At 40.3% G+C, this 20007-nt stretch overlaps 1 protein-coding gene across 1 annotated transcript in view; it reads right to left on the bottom strand.

Annotated features, from left to right (window-relative positions):
- The window catches only part of agps (alkylglycerone phosphate synthase), a 170182-nt gene that overhangs the window by 103444 nt on the left and 46731 nt on the right, over positions 1-20007 (bottom strand). The window contains exons 3-6 of the mRNA XM_059966752.1: positions 12165-12255; positions 11677-11797; positions 11518-11592; positions 10899-10970 (exon numbers count right to left, since the gene is read on the bottom strand). Of these exons, the coding sequence (XP_059822735.1) occupies positions 10899-10970; positions 11518-11592; positions 11677-11797; positions 12165-12255 (359 nt within the window). The remainder of the gene's footprint in view (positions 1-10898; positions 10971-11517; positions 11593-11676; positions 11798-12164; positions 12256-20007) is intronic.

Below are 20007 nucleotides of genomic sequence, written 5' to 3'. Positions count from 1 at the left end.
ACTATTACCCTACATTCATTAGGCTCCTGAACCGATGTGGATAACTTCACTCACCTCTATTCTGATTTGATTCTACAACCTATAAACTCACTTTCAAAGACTCTTTACAACTCCTGTTCTCAGCATTATTGTTATTGGCACTTCTTCTCCATCTTGGTTGCTTGTCAGTTTTTGCTTTATTGTATTTTTTTCCTGTAAATGTCTGCAAGGTAGAATCTCAAGGTAGTATATGGTAACATATACATACTTTGATAAGAAGTTTACTTTTGAACTTTATTTAGCTTTTCTTCACACCTCTTTGTACCTTCTCATCTATCCTCTTAATAGACCAGCCCAAAAATGATCCTATAACCTTCTTTAATGGTTTAAGCTCCAATAGTGACCATATGCAAAGTACAAAGTAAATTTATTATGAAAATACATATGTCCCCATATACAAGCCCGAGATTAATTTTCTTGCAGGCATACTCAATAAATCCAATTACCATAAAAGAATCAATGAAGACCACACCAACAGTGTGCAAAAAACAAACTGGAAATACAAAAAGGAAAAAAGAAATTATAATGAAAATAAAGCAATAAATATCGAGAACATGAGGTGAAGAGTCCTTGAAATTGAGTTTGTGGGAACAGTTCAGTGATGGGGGTGAGTGAAGTTCAATTAAGTTATCCCACTGGTTCAAGAGCCTGATGGTTGAGGGGTAGTAAGTGTTCCTGAATTTAACAGTGTGAGTCGTGAGAAGAGAGCATGTCCTGGGTGGTGGGGGTCCCTGATGATGGATGAAGAAAGTATTGAGGCCAAGGTCTTGAAGCTTATTGATTACTTATTAGGGTATGATAGTATTGAATGCTGAGATGTAGTTGATAAAAAGTATCCTTGCTGTCCAGATGTTCCAGGGTTGAGTGAAGAGCCAATGAGATCGCATCTGCTGTGGACCTGTTGTGCTGGTGGTCAAAATGGAGCTGATCCAAGTCACTTCTCAGGCAGGAGTTGAAGTGTTTCATCATCAACCTCTTAAAACACTTCATCACCAAGGATGTAATCTCTACTGGATGATAGTCAATGAGGCAGGTTACCATGTTCTTCTTAGGCACCAGTATAACTGAAGCCTGCTTGAAACCTCAGACTGCAGAAGGGAGAGATTAAAGATCTCATCAACACCCCAGCCAGTTGATCAGGACAGACTTTCGTCCTTCGCCAGGAACTCCATCTGAGTCGGATGCTTTCCGTGGGTTCATCCTTCTGAAAGATACACTTGCCTCACAGACTGAAATCACAGGGTCATCAGGGACTGTGGGAATTTGTGATGGTTCCTCCATGGTTTGACGGTCAACGCAAGCATGTAAGGCATCAAGTTCATTTGGAAGTGAAGCCTTGTTGTCACCTATATCACTCGATTTCACTTTGTTAGAGGTAACAGAATCCAAGTCCTGCCACAGCTGTCAAGCATCCTTTGTTGATTCAAGTTTAGTCTGGAATTGCCATTTTGCCCATGAGATGGCTTTCCAGAGATCATATCTGCCCCTCTTGTTATTTCTTTGGTTGCCAAACTTGAATGCCTCTGAACTGACCCTTAGCAGATTACAGATGTTATGGTTCATCCAAGGCTTCTGGTTGGGGAAGACCCTGATTGATTTTGTACAGATGCACTCATCTACAATTGTTTTTATAAAGTCCGCAACAACCATGGTGTATTCATTCAGATCCACAGATGAGTCCTTGAATACGGCCCAGTTCACCGACTCAAACCAATCTGACAGCCACTCCTTTGCCTCCCACAACTACCTCTTTTTGCCCTAATCTCCAGAGCCTTGCCCTTTAGCTGCTGCTTGTATGCAGGTAGGAGAAGGACAGCTAAGTGATCAGATTTCCTGAAATGCGGTCCGGACATGGATTGATAGGTATTTCCTCATCTTAGTATAGCAGTGGTCTCGTGTGTTGTGAGAAATACTTTTAAGTCCTGTGTTAAAACATAAGGTGATGCACAAGTACAATGGAGCAGAAAAGATTATTGCATTATACACTATAGAACTCAGAAAATGAATTAGGATCACGCAGAAATATACAAAATTCTTCAGGAGTTAAAGATCAGCTTTATTTGTCACATGTACACTGAAACAGTGAAATGCACTGTTTGCCCCAAAGATGTGGCAGAGGCAGTCATAAGTTTTACCAAGCTTCCAGCTCCAACATAGGATGTCCACAACTTAATAGCCCTAACCATACATCTCTGGAACATGGGAGGAAACCAGAGAACCACAAGAAAGCCACACAAAAGTAGAAAAATGTATCCAGAAGAAACCCACACTATGAAAAGAACATACAAATATCTTACAAATCAGCAGCAAGAATTAAACCTCGATCGCAGGCAGTATTCCCTCTAATCTTGAGCTGTGCAATTTTTTTTCCACTGACAAAAACATGAGCCCACTGAATTTATAGGTGGAAGTGAACCTTAAGTTATTCTAGGATAATAAACTACCAAGTCCAGTTTGTTGTTCATCGTTCAAAAGAAATAAAATACCTATCAATGAGCTTTGATTTCCTCTGGGTTTGATAGTTTTCACTCTCATTCATCTGCATGCTCACAAAACATACGCAGCAGGCGTGTAGAGGATAATGAAGGATTTTCTCGCCAGAGCTTTTATACACCGTCCATATGTGATTTGCTTACTAAATGATGCCTTTAAAAGTCAAGTTTCCAATTATCACTCCACTTCTTCCCACTTGCAAGTTCTCCAGCAACTTTTGCATCACAACAATACACACAGGTAACACTAGTTTCTGTATTGTACATAAATACTTCTCGTAGCTGCATGTTCCCGACCTCATGAGCTTTTGGTGTAGCGGTTTCTAATGTTTCATTAAGCCATTCTGCTTTAAATGAACTAGCCATTCTCTTATGTTTTATGCCCTTTGTTTCTTTGGAATTCGACATAGTGGATCAATAATTTCTTCGATAAAAGCAATATAAATAAACCAGTTCTAAAATCTGCAGACAAATCATCACAAACTCCATGATGTCAACACCTTCCCCAACAGAAACAGGAAAAGGAAATGTGATTGTGTACATTCACAGAATATACTTAACATGCCAACGAGGTAGAGGGCAACAAACTTTTGTGTGCACGCACACACCTTAGAAAGAATATTAATCACTGGTGCTGTAAAGTGTGGCAATGTAGATAAGGGGCAAGTACTTCCAGTGGCCAACATGATTGCTATCAGTCTCAAAATAAGGAAAATCATATTGAAAGTAGACGAGAAAAGGATTTTCACCCAAAGGGTAATAAATTATTGGATATCTGTCCCAAGGTGGTTGTGAAGACTCAGTCATTGGGTTATTTTCAAGGAAGAGAACCATAGATTATAGGATATTAAAGAAATCAAGAGGTACACAGTTAATCAGGAAACAATGGGCTGTTGCAAAAGGGATTAGGGCATTACTAGCAAGGTCAGCACTTACTACCTATCCAAGGTAGTGGCATGGCAATACTCTAATTTAATGTAGTCCTCCTAGAAAAGCTATGCTAAAATTCTACAATACAAACCCAGCAGCAATAAAGTTGCAGCAAAGTACTTGTAAACTAGAATTGTGTAAGACTTGGAGGGAAACCAGAGGTATTGGCATATTATTAATGTCACAGGTACCGAAGATATGTCACTTATCTTGCATATTGTTGATATAGATTGATTCATTACGACAGTGCGCTGTGATAGTACAAGCTGAAGCAATAACAAAGTGTAAAACAAAGTGTTACCCTTACAAAGAAAATACAGAACAGGTAAACAATAAAGTGCAAGGTTATAACGAAGTACAGTGAGGTCAAGAATATATCTAATTGTACTAAGGAAACATTCAATCCTCTTACAACAGCCAGATAGAAGCTATCCTTGAGACTGGTAGTATGAGCTTTCAGGTTTTTCTATGTTCCTGGAGTGTGTGAGGTCTTTGATCAGACTCGTCGTTTTACCAAGGCAACAAGTAGTGTAGACAGAGTCCATGGAGAAAAGGTTTATTTCTGTGATGTGCTGAGCTATGTCAACAACTTTCTAGTTTCTTGCAGTCACGGGCACAGCAGCTGCCATACCTTGCCATGATGCATCTGTGATGTATTACTAAAGATTAGTGAGGGTCAAAGGGAGCATGGCTGATTTCTTTACCCTTTAAGAAAGTAGAGGCAATTGTGTACTTAAGTGGCTGTGGTGTCAATGTGGTTGAACCAGTAGGTGATGTTCACCCCTCAGAACCTGAAACACTCAACCCTCTTAACAATTGATTTAAACAGGAGCATGTACACCAGCCCCCTTCCTGAAGTCGATAACTAGCTCTTTCATTTTACTGATATTGAAAACTATGCTGTAATTATCAGCAATACAAGGAACAGGAAACAAATGCAACTTTACCATTGTCACCACTTCCCAAGGACAGTATCTAACATTGGAAGTCTAAATCTGCTGTTTTACTATATACCCATAGGGCAACTATCACAATTCAGAGAAGAGCATTACATGTAATTAGTATACATGAAAAAAACTAGAATTTAACCAAAGAGCAAAGGAGTGGTATAAAATGCTTTCTGCTGAATTAATGAAATTAACAAAGTATTTAGTGCTGTGAGAGAAATTAACACCGCCAGATTCACGAAACCTCAGGCTTGCACAGATAAGTTTTATAATTAAATGTTCATCACTAACTCAAAGGTCAACATGTAGCAGGAAAAAATATTGAACAAGGTAGAAAACACAGGAATTTGCTCAGAACAACGGCAGTAAGACCTACTTCAAAAGCACCTGATTTAAACAAATGAGCTTTCCATGGATTTGCTATCAGAACATGAATTTTACATTTTAGGAATCTAACAAGAATGAAAGAATATAATGACCCAACGACATAGCTCACAGAGCTTAAGAAACCCACATTCAGTATAATTTTTCAGATTTAAATATTGCCTTATGAACACTGGCATCAATATCTACTCGAATATTTTCTATTTTGATCCCTCATGTCTCCTCCCTGCCCAAATTCTTCCACATTCCCCCAATTGTATTTCCTTTCATTCTTATTTTATTTTTCTAATCTAGTTTACTTCTCTCTACAGAGGTCTATTCCTGGCATTCACTTTCTGCTCCCTATATGAATACAGTTTGTCAGTGTGCTTCTCCACGACTCAGAAAAGCAGTAGATCCAAGGTCAATAGCACAAAGCTTACAGTCTTTTAGATGCCAAAAATTCGAAGTTGCTTAACATTGCATAGCACACAAAAACATATACCAGATAAACATCTTATGGAAAATTATAGCCCCAAGTACATGTTTTCTCAGTAACACTTCATGTCCAGTACCAGAAGTTCCTATTCCATGACATAATTTACACTCTTTTAACTTCCCTCAAATTAACTTGCATCACTCATCTGCATTATACATTTCAAATTGGGAAAGCAGGTCAATATATTATAATACCATTTAAGATCAGTAAAATGGTTTAAAAAAGAAACACTGGAATAAAAAGAAAGTTTATAATTTGTTTTAAAGTTAATTTCTACAAAGAAATTTAAAGCAGCTTGAGTAATGAGCACAGTGGTTCTCTGCAATACTCAAGATGTAACCACACCTTCACAACATGTCTCCTGAAATGCAAAGTGGAAATATAACAACAATCATAAAGAAAGTAATTAAATTACCGGATTAGTTGAGTACGTATACCAATGTAGTTAAACTAATAGGAAACTTCAACTCATTGCAAAACCAGTTAAACTGTGTAAATTACTAGAACAGATAACGAGTAGAAATATTTTACCTTTCTTGACATAGGCAAATTAAGGATTTAAAGAGTTAAAGCTTTATTTGTCCTATGTACATTGAAATATACAGTAAAACACATAGTTTGTGTCAACAGTGAACAAAGGCTGAAGATCTGTTGGGGGTAGCCTGCAAGTGTGGCAAAGCTGCTAGCTTCAGCATAGCATGCTCACAACTTATTAACCCTTACTAACCTGTACATCTTTACAATGTGGGAGGAAACCGGAGCACTCAGAGGAAACATAGGTGGTCAAAGACAGTACATACAAACTCCTCAAAGACAATAGTGGGAACTGAATCCTGTAATACTGATGTCGCAAAGCATCACACCAGCCACTACACTACCATTCCACGAATAGCAAACTAATTTTAAGCAACAAAAGGTACAAATATACAAAACTGCTTTCAATATAATTATTTTATTCCTTGAATGCTATATTAACTTGAAAGTAACTACAAGTAATTAATAAAGACATTCTCCCAGAAACATTGTTTAGACCACATTGAGGAATACAAGTCATTAAGTTATTAAACAATACAAATTTTTTGAATGTTAAAGCTGCATAAAAGATGAAAATTTTGAAAAACTGACCTGCTTCAAGATTATTTAATTAGGTTGAGCCAATTACAATTTAATTCTAAAATTTAAATGTTTATCTTTTGGAAGAGGACAGCGAGGCTTGAGAGGAAGTGCGGCGGCGGCCATTTTCAAATTGTCCAATTGCTTCTCAGATCGGAGTTCTGAGAGGCGGGACTGCGCAGGCGCGTGAAGGAGGCCGGGGAAGGAGGGAAAATATATAAAGGAGATACTGAGTGAGGTAGTTCTCTTTTGGAAGAGGACAGCGAGGCTTGAGAGGAAGTGCGACGGCGGCCATTTTCAAATTGTCCAATTGCTTCTCAGATCGGAGTTCTGAGAGGCGGGACTGCGCAGGCGTGTGAAGGAGGCCCGGGAAGGAGGGAAGATATATAAAGAACGCCGCCTTAAGAAGCAGGCAGCTTCGTTTGTGGGCAGCGGAGTGAGCCGGGCGCAGAGTGTAGGGCTTGGGCTCAGAGGGCTTAGGCGGAAGAGGGCACAGTAGGCTCATCTTTTAGTTCTTGTATTTTCAGTTATTTGGGAGGTATGAGTGTGAGGGCAGCTTGTTGTTCTCAGTGTCGGATGTGGGAGATCCTGGAGTCTCCAAGCCTCCCAGACGTCCACATCTGCGCCAGGTGCGCCGAACTGCAGCTCCTGAGGGACCGAGTTAGGGAACTGGAGCTGCAGCTCGATGACCTTCGCCTGGTCAGGGAGAGTGAGGAGGTGATAGAGAGGAGTTACAGGCAGGTGGTCACTCCGGGACCACGGGAGGCAGATAGGTGGGTTACAGTCAGAAAGGGGAAGAGGCAGGTACTAGAGAGTACCCCAGTGGTTGTACCCCTTGACAATAAGTACTCATGTTTGAGTACTGTTGGGGGGGACAGCCTACCTGGTGGGAGTGACAGTGGCCGAGCCTCTGGCACAGAGGACGGCCCTGTAGCTCAGAAGGGTAGGGTTAGAAGAAAGAGGTCCATAGTAATAGGGGACTCAATAGTCAGGGGCTCAGACAGGCGTTTCTGTGGAGGTGACCGGGAGTCCCGGATGGTAATTTGCCTCCCTGGTGCCAGGGTTCGGGACGTTTCTGATCGCGTCCAAGATATCCTGAAGTGGGAGGGTGAAGAGCCAGAGGTCGTGGTGCATGTAGGTACCAATGACAGAGGAAGGAAAGGGGAAGAGGTCCTGAAACGAGAGTATAGGGAGTTAGGAAGGCAGTTAAGAAGAAGGACCACAAAGGTAGTAATCTCGGGATTACTGCCTGTGCCACGCGACAATGAGAGTAGGAATAGAATTAGGTGGAGGATGAATGCGTGGCTGTGGGATTGGAGCAGGGGGCAGGGATTCAAGTTTCTGGATCATTGGGACCTCTTCTGGGGCAGGAGTGACCTGTTCAAGAAGGACGGGTTACACTTGAATCGTGGGGGGACCAATATCCTAGCGGGGAGGTTTGCTAGGGCTACAGGGCGGACTTCAAACTAGTAAGATGGGGGGGGGGCGGGAGACTATGGGAGAGGAGGTTAGTTCACCAGTGGAGCAAGTAAATAGACAGTGTGTGAGGGGTGAAAGGCAGGTGATGAAGAAGGGATGCGCTCAGCCCGAAGATGTAGGGGAGAAGAAAGAAAAGGATAATAAATTTGAATGCATTGTTAGAGATGGAAAGAGAGGAGGAGATGGAGAGTATCTTAAATGTATCTATTTTAATGCTAGGAGCATTGTAAGAAACGTGGATGAGCTTAAAGCGTGGATTGATACCTGGAATTATGATGTTGTAGCTATTAGTGAAACATGGTTGCAGGAAGGGTGTGATTGGCAACTAAATATTCCTGGATTTAGTTGCTTCAGGTGTGATAGAGTAGAAGGGGCCAGAGGAGGAGGTGTTGCATTGCTTGTCCGAGAAAATCTTATGGCGGTGCTTTGGAAGGATAGATTAGAGAGCTCCTCTAGGGAGGCCATTTGGGTGGAATTGAAGAATGGGAAAGGTGTAGTAACACTGATAGGAGTGTATTATAGGCCACCTAATGGGGCGCGTGAGTTGGAAGAGCAAATGTGCAAGGAGATAGCAGATATTTGTAGTAAACACAAGGTGGTGATTGTGGGAGATTTTAATTTTCCACACGTAGACTGGGAAGCTCATTCTGTAAAAGGGCTGGATGGTTTAGAGTTTGTGAAATGTGTGCAGGATAGTTTTTTGCAACAATACATAGAAGTACCGACTAGAGATGGGGCAGTGTTGGATCTCCTGTTAGGGAATGCGATAGGTCAGTTGACAGATGTATGTGTTGGGGAGCACTTTGGGTCCAGTGATCACAATAGCATTAGCTTCAATATAATTATGGAGAAGGACAGGACTGGACCTAGAGTTGAGATTTTTGATTGGAGAAAGGCTAACTTTGAGGGGATGTGAAGGGATTTAGAGAGAGTGGATTGGGTCAAGTTGTTTTATGGGAAGGATGTAATAGAGAAATGGAGGTCATTTAAGGGTGAAATTATGAGGGTACAGAATCTTTATGTTCCTGTTAGGGTGAAAGGAAAGATTAAAGGTCTGAGAGCACCATGGTTTTCAAGGGATATTAGAAATTTGGTTCAGAAAAAGAGGGATGTCTACAATAGATATAGGCAGCATGGAGTAAAGGAATTGCTCGAGGAATATAAAGAATGTAAAAGGAATCTTAAGAAAGAGATTAGAAAAGCTAAAAGAAGATACGAGGTTGGTTTGGCAAATAAGGTGAAAGTAAATCCGAAAGGTTTCTACAGTTATATTAAAAGCAAGAGGATAGTGAGGGATAAAATTGGCCCCTTAGAGAATCAGAGTGGTCAGCTATGTGTGGAACCGAAGGAGATGGGAGAGATTTTGAATGATTTCTTCTCTAAGGTATTCACTAAGGAGAAGGATATTGAATTGTCTAAGGTGTGGGAAACAAGTAAGGAAGTTATGGAACCTATGACAATTAAAGAGGTGGAGGTACTGGCGCTTTTAAGAAATTTAAAAGTGGATAAATCTCCGGGTCCTGACAGGATATTCCCCAGGACCTTGAGGGAAGTTTGTGTAGAAATAGCAGGAGCTCTGACGGAGATCTTTAATATGACATTAGAAACGGGGATTGTGCCGGAGGATTGGCGTATTGCTCATGTGGTTCCATTGTTTAAAAAGGGTTCTAGAAGGAAGCCTAGCAATTATAGACCTGTCAGTTTGACATCAGTGGTGGGTAAATTAATGGAAGGTATTCTTAGAGATAGTATTTATAATTATCTGGATAGACGGGATCTGATTAGAAGTAGCCAGCATGGATTTGTGCGTGGAAGGTCATGTTTGACAAACCTTATTGAATTTTTTGAAGAAGTTACGAGGAATTTTGACGAGGGTAAGGCAGTGGATGTAGTCTATATGGACTTCAGCAAAGCCTTTGACAAAGTTCCACATGGAAGGTTAGTTAAGAAGGTTCAGTCGTTAGGAATTAATGCTGGAGTAATAAAATGGATTCAACAATGGCTAGATGGGAGATGCCAGAGAGTAGTGGTGGATAATTGTTTATCGGGATGGAGACCGGTGACTAGCAGAGTGCCTCAGGGATCTGTTTTGGGCCCAATGTTGTTTGTAATATACATAAATGATCTGGATGATGGGGTGGTAAATTGGATTAGTAAGTATGCCGATGATACTAAGGTAGGAGGTGTTGTGGATAATGAGGTGGATTTTCAAAGCTTGCAGGGAGATTTATGCCGGTTAGAAGAATGGGCTGAACATTGGCAGATGGAGTTTAATGCTGAGAAGTGTGAGGTTCTACATTTTGGCAGGAATAATCCAAATAGAACATACGGAGTAAATGGTAGGGCATTGAGGAATGCAGAGGAACAGAGAGATCTAGGAATAACTGTGCATAGTTCCCTGAAAGTGGAGTCTCATGTAGATAGGGTGGTGAAGAGGGCTTTTGGAACGCTGGCCTTTATAAATCAAAGCATTGAGTACAGAAGTTGAGATGTAATGCTAAAGTTGTACAAGGCATTGGTAAGGCCAAATTTGGAATATTGTGTGCAGTTCTGGTCACCGAATTATAGGAAAGATATCAATAAATTAGAGAGAGTGCAGAGACGATTTACTAGGATGTTACCTGGGTTTCAGCAATTAAGTTACAGAGAAAGGTTGAACAAGTTAGGTCTCTGTTCATTGGAGCGTAGAAGGTTGAGGGGGGATTTGATCGAGGTATTTAAAATTTTGAGAGGGATAGATAGAGTTGTCGTGAACAGGCTGTTTCCATTGAGAGTAGGGGAGATTCAAACTAGAGGACATGATTTGAGAGTTAGGGGGCAGAAGTTTAAGGGAAACACGAGGGGGTATTTCTTTACTCAAAGAGTGATAGCTGTGAAAGGAAAGGAAAGGAGTGGAGGGTTATGGGCTGAGTGCGGGTAGGTGGGACTAGGTGAGATTAAGGGTTCGGCACGGACTAGGAGGGCCAAGATGGCCTGTTTCCGTGCTGTGATTGTTATATGGTTAAATGGTTATATCTTAAGAAATAAAAATCTTACCGCCAAATGGAATGATGCAAACATTGTGCTTGGATGCTAGCTCTACTATCTTGACCACATCAGAATGACAACCTGGAAAACAAAGTTTTTCGTAAATGTTGATCTTGTACAACCCATCCCAAACTGCTCCCCATGAACTACAAGAGAAGCTTAAGAAAACGTTTCTTGTAGAAAAGCACTACCATCCTCTACTTCAATTAATGAAAAAAATTGCTAAACCCAAAAATACTATGTCAAACACCTTCTCATCACCAATTCACAAAACGTTGAAAAAAGAAACAAATATTTAAAGCAGAGAAAATGTGGTACTTTGGTAAAACAAAATTAATAGGCACAATTAGTGCCAGAGAAAGTAAAGAAAAAAAGATTACATTCAACCAATTTGGCTCTGAAGAGGTGTCCATGGCAGAGCCTCAACAGTAAAGGTGGCTTACAATTGATTCATACATTATGGAACAAAGGAGGAGGAGCACAGAAGCATTAGAAAAATGCTATTTGAATAGGGGTACTTTTAAATGGAAGCATATTTTTTTATTATCCAGAATTACACATTCGCTTTTCATTTTGCTAGGTATGTGTTGCTTGGAAATTGATTTAATAAACAAAACATCACACTTACTTGGCCAGATTACAACATCTGGAACTCGTTCAACTTTGCCTTCACGTAGAGCAAATATCTCATGTAAACAGTGGCCTGTGTTTAAAATATATTGGTTAGTCCCAAAATAATATGTGTATATATATATTGAGGAAATAATTTTTTTTCAGTATTTCTTACCATGGGATCTTATTAATCTATCCTCTGGATCTTGTGAAAATGGGATTCCTAGATCTTTTAGATCTTTGAGACATTCCTCATTTAGAATGGGTAATGGAAGATCTTCCAAATTTGGTGTAGTCTTCAAAAGTTTAAAATAAAGTGTATTATTCATTTCTATAAAACTGCTTGTCTTAAAAAGGCAAATACAGTTTAACATCTCTGGTAAAACTTCAGCAAACTTCAGAGCAAAATTGCAATTTTAAAAATTGATCATCTAAACTTGGCCCTCATAATTTAAATGACTTAAGGCAGACTATAATAAACTGCATTGTTAAAATACAAATGTTTATCTTGCTTGATAAAGACAAATATTTTCTTCTGGAAAATATCTAGAAAACCATCTGAGTGTTTCTTGTGCTTTATAAGGATCAATAATTCATGATAAACAGGGTCCATGGTGCACACTGATAAAATATTGAAAGTAGGTCAACTTAGAAAATTCTTACCCTTGGGGTTGTTTTGTGCTCCAAACTTGCTCCAAAAGATTTTTCCATCCACTCTTTCAAAGCTGGAAGTACCATTCCACTAAGTCGATACCTGAGCATGAAACTTTCTCTTAGTGACCATGAATCTGGCATTTTACTGTTCATGATATATTCAAACAATTTAAGCAAACAAATCCCAACTCTACAGATCAAAAAGCAAATTTAGTTGAAAATAGCTATCACTTATTACTTATCTAATAGGCATTTTGCCCAAAATGTTATATAACTTAAGCAGCAAATAGTCAAGTTTGATTTGTGAAAATTTCCTAACCCTGAGGTCCTCCACCGCTGAAACTATATTATAAAACAATATAAAAATGCAAGGAACATAAACTGCCAAGTATTAATAGAGGACTTTTTTTTGGTGATACTAATAAGTTTAAAGGGCTTTGGGATACATGTAACTTGTACTAAATTTGATTTTTTTTTAATCCGTCTAAAACAAAAGCTAAAACAAACTCATTTCTAATCATTCAAGAATTGATAAATGCTTTTCGAATTTTGAAGGCTGACAAGCTCTTTTAATCCTAATGTGAAAACACACACCAGACAACTTGGATTCAACAAAGAATTAAGTGTCATTCCAAGTATTTGATTGTGGAGGGAGTTTTCCAAGAAATTTTTTAAAAACTCAAGCAAATTTAGGACATGGGCCTCTAAATGTAAACTTTGGATAACTGAAAGTTTTGTCCATCGATGGGTAATAGAGGTATAATGCCAATTTTTTTAAAAATCTACATTTGAAACATACGTACAAGAATGCACAATCAACAGGTTAAAGGAGACCATTAGTGCATACTATTACTCTGCATTATGTACTTAAACACTTAAAACCTGACAGCAAGGAATTTTCTGAGTTTGCTTACTATCTGCATTTCTCATTCACCCAAGTTTACTTTCTCCAAATTGGGACGTCAGTCTTGCTGGCTCTGACAGCCCTGGCATTCAAATGGCAAAACCCTAGGCAGATTAGGGTTGGTACACATTCCTGTGCAAAAGTCTTAGGCACATAAATATAGCTAGAGTGCCTATAACTTTTCCACAGTACTGTATTTGTCAAGGTGAAGTTAAGATAGAGTGAAAATCTGGTGAGAGTAAAAGATGGTGGGAATGCGCCGCAGTAGGAGGTGTGAGACAAGTGTTACGAACCCCGTAACTGGGTCACTTAGCAGCAAAAATGGAGAGGTCCGTTGAAGTCTGATGATACTATTTTTCACAGTACTTATTGGTAAAAATACACAAAAATAATATCAATGCAAACATACAGATAATATACGTCATCAATACTAAATCTAAAAGTGCGGGTATAATAATAATCAATAAGAAGTAAGCTCTATCATTGTCTAGGGGATAATGTATTGTCCGATGGAAATATAAAAGTCACTCAGTTCATTCAGGATGCAGCCTTTGTTGGAGAGAGAGAGATTTTTAGAAACTTGCCGGCTTTCCTTTTTATGATTTCGATCTGTCGGAGTCTCATTGGTGTGGCCGTTCACTTGTGGCCTCTCCTTTAGCTAAACCATTCTTCCGTGATGAGCCTGCTACCCTGGCAAGGGAGGACGCACACGAGCCCCCACCGGCTGTCACTATTAAACGCTGTCATGGGATTTCCAGCGTTTCTCCTGGAGCGTCTAAAGGGGTTGTTCCCCAGACACTCTTTTATCCTTACTCACGGGGTCTCAGATGTCAATCAGGTTGGGATGATGCAATCCCTCAACCAGCCCACTCTGGTTGTCCCCTGAGGGCGTAATGAATAGTACAGTACTCAATACACAATTCCGTCTCCAAAAGACAACGGCCGTTATCCGGGGCTTTGTCTCGCTGAGGTCAGTACACATTCCAAAACCTTGTGGATTCTCTCTCATTTCCTGGGTCCCAGACCCGAATTAATAGCGATCTTGCGATTCTAAAAGGAGGGGGCGACTTTGTACCCTTCGGCCCCTCAGAGTTGTGGCACATTTGTAACACAAGTGGCAGGGAAGGTGTGCTAGGGGTGGGGGGGGGGTGGTGCAGGTGCAGACACACCCAGCCTTGAGACACCAAGCATGGTCATTTCATTTCAAATAATTGGTTTATTCATCATTACCGAATGTGTCTCTGGTGCTTCTCGCTCCATCCCCTCCCCTGCCCCTTTTCCCAACCATGACTCCCCTTGCCCTACCCTCTTCCAACTCTCGGTCTACAACAGAGAACATATCAGAATCAGGTTTATCATCACTCACATACGTCACGATCTTCTTTTGTAGCAGCAAAAACGTGCAATACATATGTATTGCCTTGGGTCACATTTTTATTATTACACTGTATGCATTTCATTTTATGCTATATGTATTTCATTTTGGCAGTTCTGTCAGAGCAATTTGTTTGGGTTATAGTTCAAGATAAAAGATGAGGAGAATTGCGTGCCATCCAATTAGGCTGATCAAATTAAGGGAAGGTTTCTCTGCTGATGGACACGAAGGTTGGGTTTGGGTTTCTGTTCGGCAGGAGATCAAGATACAACACTGGACAGAACCCGTCACAGCATATGATTGGGTGGAAGACCCATTTGTTCAAGACAGATTGCGAGCGACACTCAGAAGGTGGTGTGGGCATTCATGCTGACTCAGGGCCCAGCACGCGAGTGACAGTGAAGTTCAAGATGAGTTCCAATTTGAGCACATTTGACTGTTTAATTAGAATGGGCCCTTTTCTTTTTGTTATTCTTTATAAATCCTTTAGTTAAGATTCATAAATTCTTTTAATCAAATGCAGTGTACTGCGTTATTTCATGGCACTAATTTGTAACAGGGTAGACAATTACACAGCATCCACACACACCGGTGTTTGGAGTGGGATAAAGCAGTCTCAGTCTCACAAGTTTGGCGGGACTTAAGAGTATTTTCCCTGCACTTATGCACCCAAGGAAACCATGGTGTTTCACATAAAATTACTACAGTACTGTGCACAAGTCTTAGGCATCCTTTGGAAGCTTTGCCATTTGTCAAAATCCCCAGACCTCATCTTTGTCATTTATCAAAGCTGTCAACGTTGTTCAATGTTTCTGAAATCCTGTTATAAAGAATAATTTCAAAAGTTAATTTAAAAAATCAAAAGATAACAAAGCAAAATGAAAATTTCAAGAGTTAGAATATTATTGTTGTAAAAATGCAAAAAGTGTTTTTAGTAATGAAAAGGATTATAACACAAATCAACTCACACCAAGAGTGGACAGTCAGACTCAGCATAAATGAGCTTAAGAGGGCTTGGGAGTTCTTGTGCAAGACTCCCAGAAGGTTCATTTATAGTTTGAGTCTGTGGTAAAGAAGGTAAACACAATGGTGGCATTTATTTCAAGGGGAATAAAATATAAAAGCAAGGAGATAATGCTGAGGCTTTGTAAGACACTAGTCAGGCTGCACTTGGAACATATTTGGGCCCCTTATCTCAGAAAAGATGTGTCATCTTTGGAGAGAGTCTAGAGGAGGTTCACGAGGATTATTCCAGGAATGAAGGGGTTAACATGTGAGGAGCATTTGGCAGCCTTGGGCTTGCACTCAGTGAAATTCACAAGAATGCCGGGGGGGGGGGGGGGCGGTGAGTGAGTTTCATTGAAACCTGCCGAATGTTGAAAGGACTAGATCGGGTGGATGTGGAGAGGATGTTTCCGGTGGTGGAGGTATCTAGAACTCGAAGGCACAGCCCCAAAATTGAGGAGCAACCTTTCAGAAGTAAGGAGGATTTTTGTTTTTACCCAGAGTAACTGCTTCAACAAATTAGGACCGACAAAGAATTTGAAAGTATCATCTTGAATGTTACAAATAAAATGAAAATTTGGAGGATGCAATCGCAGACAGCATTGTATGAAGCCATTTATACCATGAAGTTAAGCGAAATTCAACTGACAAGCATTAGAATTTTGCTTCCTTCTTGCATCTCAATGTAAACTAAAGTGCTATTTGTGTTTCATTTTGATTGTGGAGGATATTTTACTTTTGGAACATCTAATTTGTTCCCAACCTTCATTATGCATATTTAGTAAACAGGCTCACATCTGGCTCTGGCAAAACTCAGATCTACAATTAAATGTGTAAAGACATTGTGTACAAAGTACTAACATTTCTTAGAGTCATTTATTACCCAGTTGAAACTGAGCAGTTCCAAGTTAAAAGGCCAAACTCTACAGGAGAATTGAAAGGAAATAATTCAAAGATTCAAAGTATTTTTATAATCAAAGTATGTATACAGAATTCTGCACCATTCTTATGAAAACAGTCTAGAGATTAAAGTTTAGATAGAAAAAATGTATTTCTCTCATGTGCATAGTTGAGAGTTTCATTTGTGTGTTCTGCATGGCATATTTCTAAATACTAATTAATCACGGCAACTACAGCTGAATTGTGCTGCTGCGGGCACTGCCACAGCTCAATGGTTGTTGACCATAATTCCATTTTGTTTTCTTGTTAGAAACACATCTGCTCTACTAAGTTCAACATCTTCAGGCCATTCGTTAAATGTATTACTGGACACTTCAAATATCTGCTCCCTCTTCAGGAATACCACTTTCAAACAACTTGCTACTGGAACATTGCAGTCTGAAAACAAACTGCATAAATATGGGAAATTACTCCATCACAACTGCACAGCATAATTCTATCTTTTTCTAATACAGGCCATCCCCGGGTTATGAATAAGGTTCATATTTACAGACATCCACAAGCTGACTTTGACCAGAAGCCAGAAATGCACAATATTTGATATGGTCACCATTCCACCACAGCACTGTAATGAAAGGCATGATGAGCACACAAGACTAATACACAAAAAAATTAAAGGGGAGAGGGAGAGTTGAGGGCAAGGGCGAGGAGTTCTGCTATTCACTGCAACAAATATATGTACATACAGTGGACTTTTGAATTTAATAGTAGCATGGAACTTCATCCAGTTGTACAGGTGCCAATCATCAGGATGGCTGTGTAGTACATGTACAACACATCTAAGGTCAGCATGAACTGAGTGCCACTTTCAATTGTCATATCTGGATACAAGTTTGCATTAACTTCCAGATTTCATCAAGGCTATTCGTGAGGAGGAAAAAGGGGGGGAAAAAAATCAGAAGTCCAGGTAATACCATATACCCAAGTGTAATTTTAAAAAAATACATTATTTAGTAAGCACAAGGTTTGCAGAACACTGCACAGGATAAATGTGACTCAGTCACAAGTAATTTTTGAAAAGTAAAAAGTTGCATTTGTAACATAAGCAACAATGAAATCTGCATATATGTAATAAGGAATAAACATGGATTTTAACTTCAGTTTCATCACTGGTTTGCCACATATCAAGTTCAGTTTATTGTCATTCAACTGTACACATTTATACTGCCAAACAAAACAAAGTTCCTATGACCAAGGTGCACAACACAGTGCATATAACTCACAAAAATAAAACAAAGTAATATTCATCATCATCATGTGCCGTGTTGTATGACATGGCAATCATGGTCTTCAATCTGAGAAGTTGTAAAAAGCTCTTCAAAACTTTTGCCTGCCCATCCCCTGATGTAACTCATGAATGCCATGCAGCTTTTTCTTCCATCAATTTTCCTGTTATTGCAAGACTTTCGAGTTTCTCTTTACTCAGTATGTGACTCAGTACAGCCTGCTGGCTGTGAACAGATGCATGAAATCCAGCCTGTCATTCCATCACTCAAACAAGCAAGGGCAGCATTAACAGGCAAGGCCAGGCCCCAGTTGAGCTCAACCATGGTGTAGCACTTCCACTTCTCTCACCTAGTATGCAGCAACAGGCAAGCCCGAGGCTTGAGGCCTAGTTCTCACTTCAGCTGTGGCTTCACAGTTCCCATGTCGACTGTCCCTCCAACAGACAAGGGTAACAGGCCTGTAGCAACTTATATTATTACTGTACAATAGTAACTTGCGATTGCAATTGAAATGCCCGAGACAATCTCCCACAGTTATACTGCACCAAATCCAATGCTTCTGAATATCAGCAGCAACACAGCATGCAGTCAGATCAGCTCCTCCATCACACAGGCGAGCTCCTCCGATAACCTCGGCCAACCCCTCCGACACCTTGACCGGCTCTGACACCGTCACCAGTCCAGCTATTCTGATCAACAAGCAGCTCACTGACGGAGCAGTCCTGCAATACCCAAAGATCTCAGAGTAAAATTGTCTTTGGATTGTTTAAAAAAAAACACACCTTTGGTTCACCCAGAAAGAGTTCACATGTTGAAGCATATACTAAATGATCATAAGTTGTTCTCAGAATTTCACCAGAAGAACTGTGACTGATAATGCACAGTATCCCATAAAGCTTTTGCTTCTTTCAGCATCTAGTATCATTCCCACACCTTGTTCCTGTTTATCACCACCTGGGTAGATCAGTTTGCATTCATCAGAAACAAAACATCCTGTCCCTTTCCACCTTGTCTCACACATTCCCATGATGTTGACTTTCAAATTTCTTGCTTCACATTCTCCAGCTTGAAAGGAGTTCACATTCCATTTTTCCATTTTTGATGGTATCCTTGTAGTGGACAGTAGAGTCTCAAGTCAAGTCAAGTCAGTTTTTATTGTCATTTCGACCATAACTGCTGGTACAGTACACAGTAAAAATGAGACAATGTTTTTTAGGACTATGGGGCTACATGAAACAGTATAAAAACTACACTGAACTATGTAAGAACTACACTAGACTACGGACCTACCCAGGACTGCATAACATGCACAAAACAGTGCAGGCATTACAATAAATAATAAACAAGACAATAGGGCAGTAAGTTGGTATCAGTCCAGGCTTTGGGTATTGAGGAGTCTGATGGCTTGGGGGAAGAAACTGTTACATAGTCTGGTCGTGAGAGCCCGAATGCTTCTGTGCCTTTTCCCAGATGGCAGGATGGAGAAGAACTTGTATAAGGGGTATGTGGGTTCTTTCATAATGATGTTTGCTTTGCGGATGCAGCATGTAGTGTAAATGTCTGTAATGGCAGGAAGAGAGACCCTGATGATCTTCTCAGGTGACCTCACTATCCGCTACAGTCTTGCAATCTGAGATGGTGTAATTTCCGAACCAGGCAGTAATGCAGCTGCTCAGGGTGCTCTGGGGGGCCCCGTGCTCAGTGTGATGGTGTTGGAGATGCTGCCTCTGATCCGGACTGACTAACGTCTCCCATTTAGGAAGTCTAGGATCCAGTTGCAGAGGGAGGTGTTCAGGCCCAGTAGGCTCAGCTTTCCAATCAGTTTCTGAGGGATGATTGTGTTGACTGCTGAACTGAAGCCTATGAACAGCATTCGAATGTACGTTGTCCTTTTTGTCCAGGTGGGTTAGGGCCAGGTGGAGGGTGACAGCAATGGCGTCTGTTGAACGGTTGGGATGGTACACAAACTGCAGGGGGTCACCTGAAATACACTAGTATCTCTAACGATCACTGCCTGTGGAGAAGAACCCCTTTATGCAGTTGTTCTTATCCTCTTCTATTTATGAGCATGATTATTCTTGGCAAATTTATTTGATATTATAAGCTAAAAGGATTAAAGACTGTGTGTTACATCATCATCATTATGTACTGTGTTAAAGGATGTGGGTTATTAGAGTCTATTAGCCATCATTGTTCTTGGAAGTGGTTTGCCATTGCCTTCTTCTGGACAGTGTCTTTACAAGACGGGTGACCCAGACATTATCAATATTCTTCAGAGATTGTCTGCCTAGCCTCAGTAGCCACATAACCTAGACTTGTGATATGCACCAGCTGCTCATACGGCCATCCACCGCCACCGGCTCCTGGGGCTTCACATGACCC

Source organism: Hypanus sabinus, chromosome 4 (genome assembly GCF_030144855.1).
Source record: "Hypanus sabinus isolate sHypSab1 chromosome 4, sHypSab1.hap1, whole genome shotgun sequence".
NCBI classification, from domain to species: Eukaryota; Metazoa; Chordata; class Chondrichthyes; order Myliobatiformes; family Dasyatidae; genus Hypanus; species Hypanus sabinus.
This window is presented reverse-complemented; position numbering and strand designations above follow the sequence as displayed.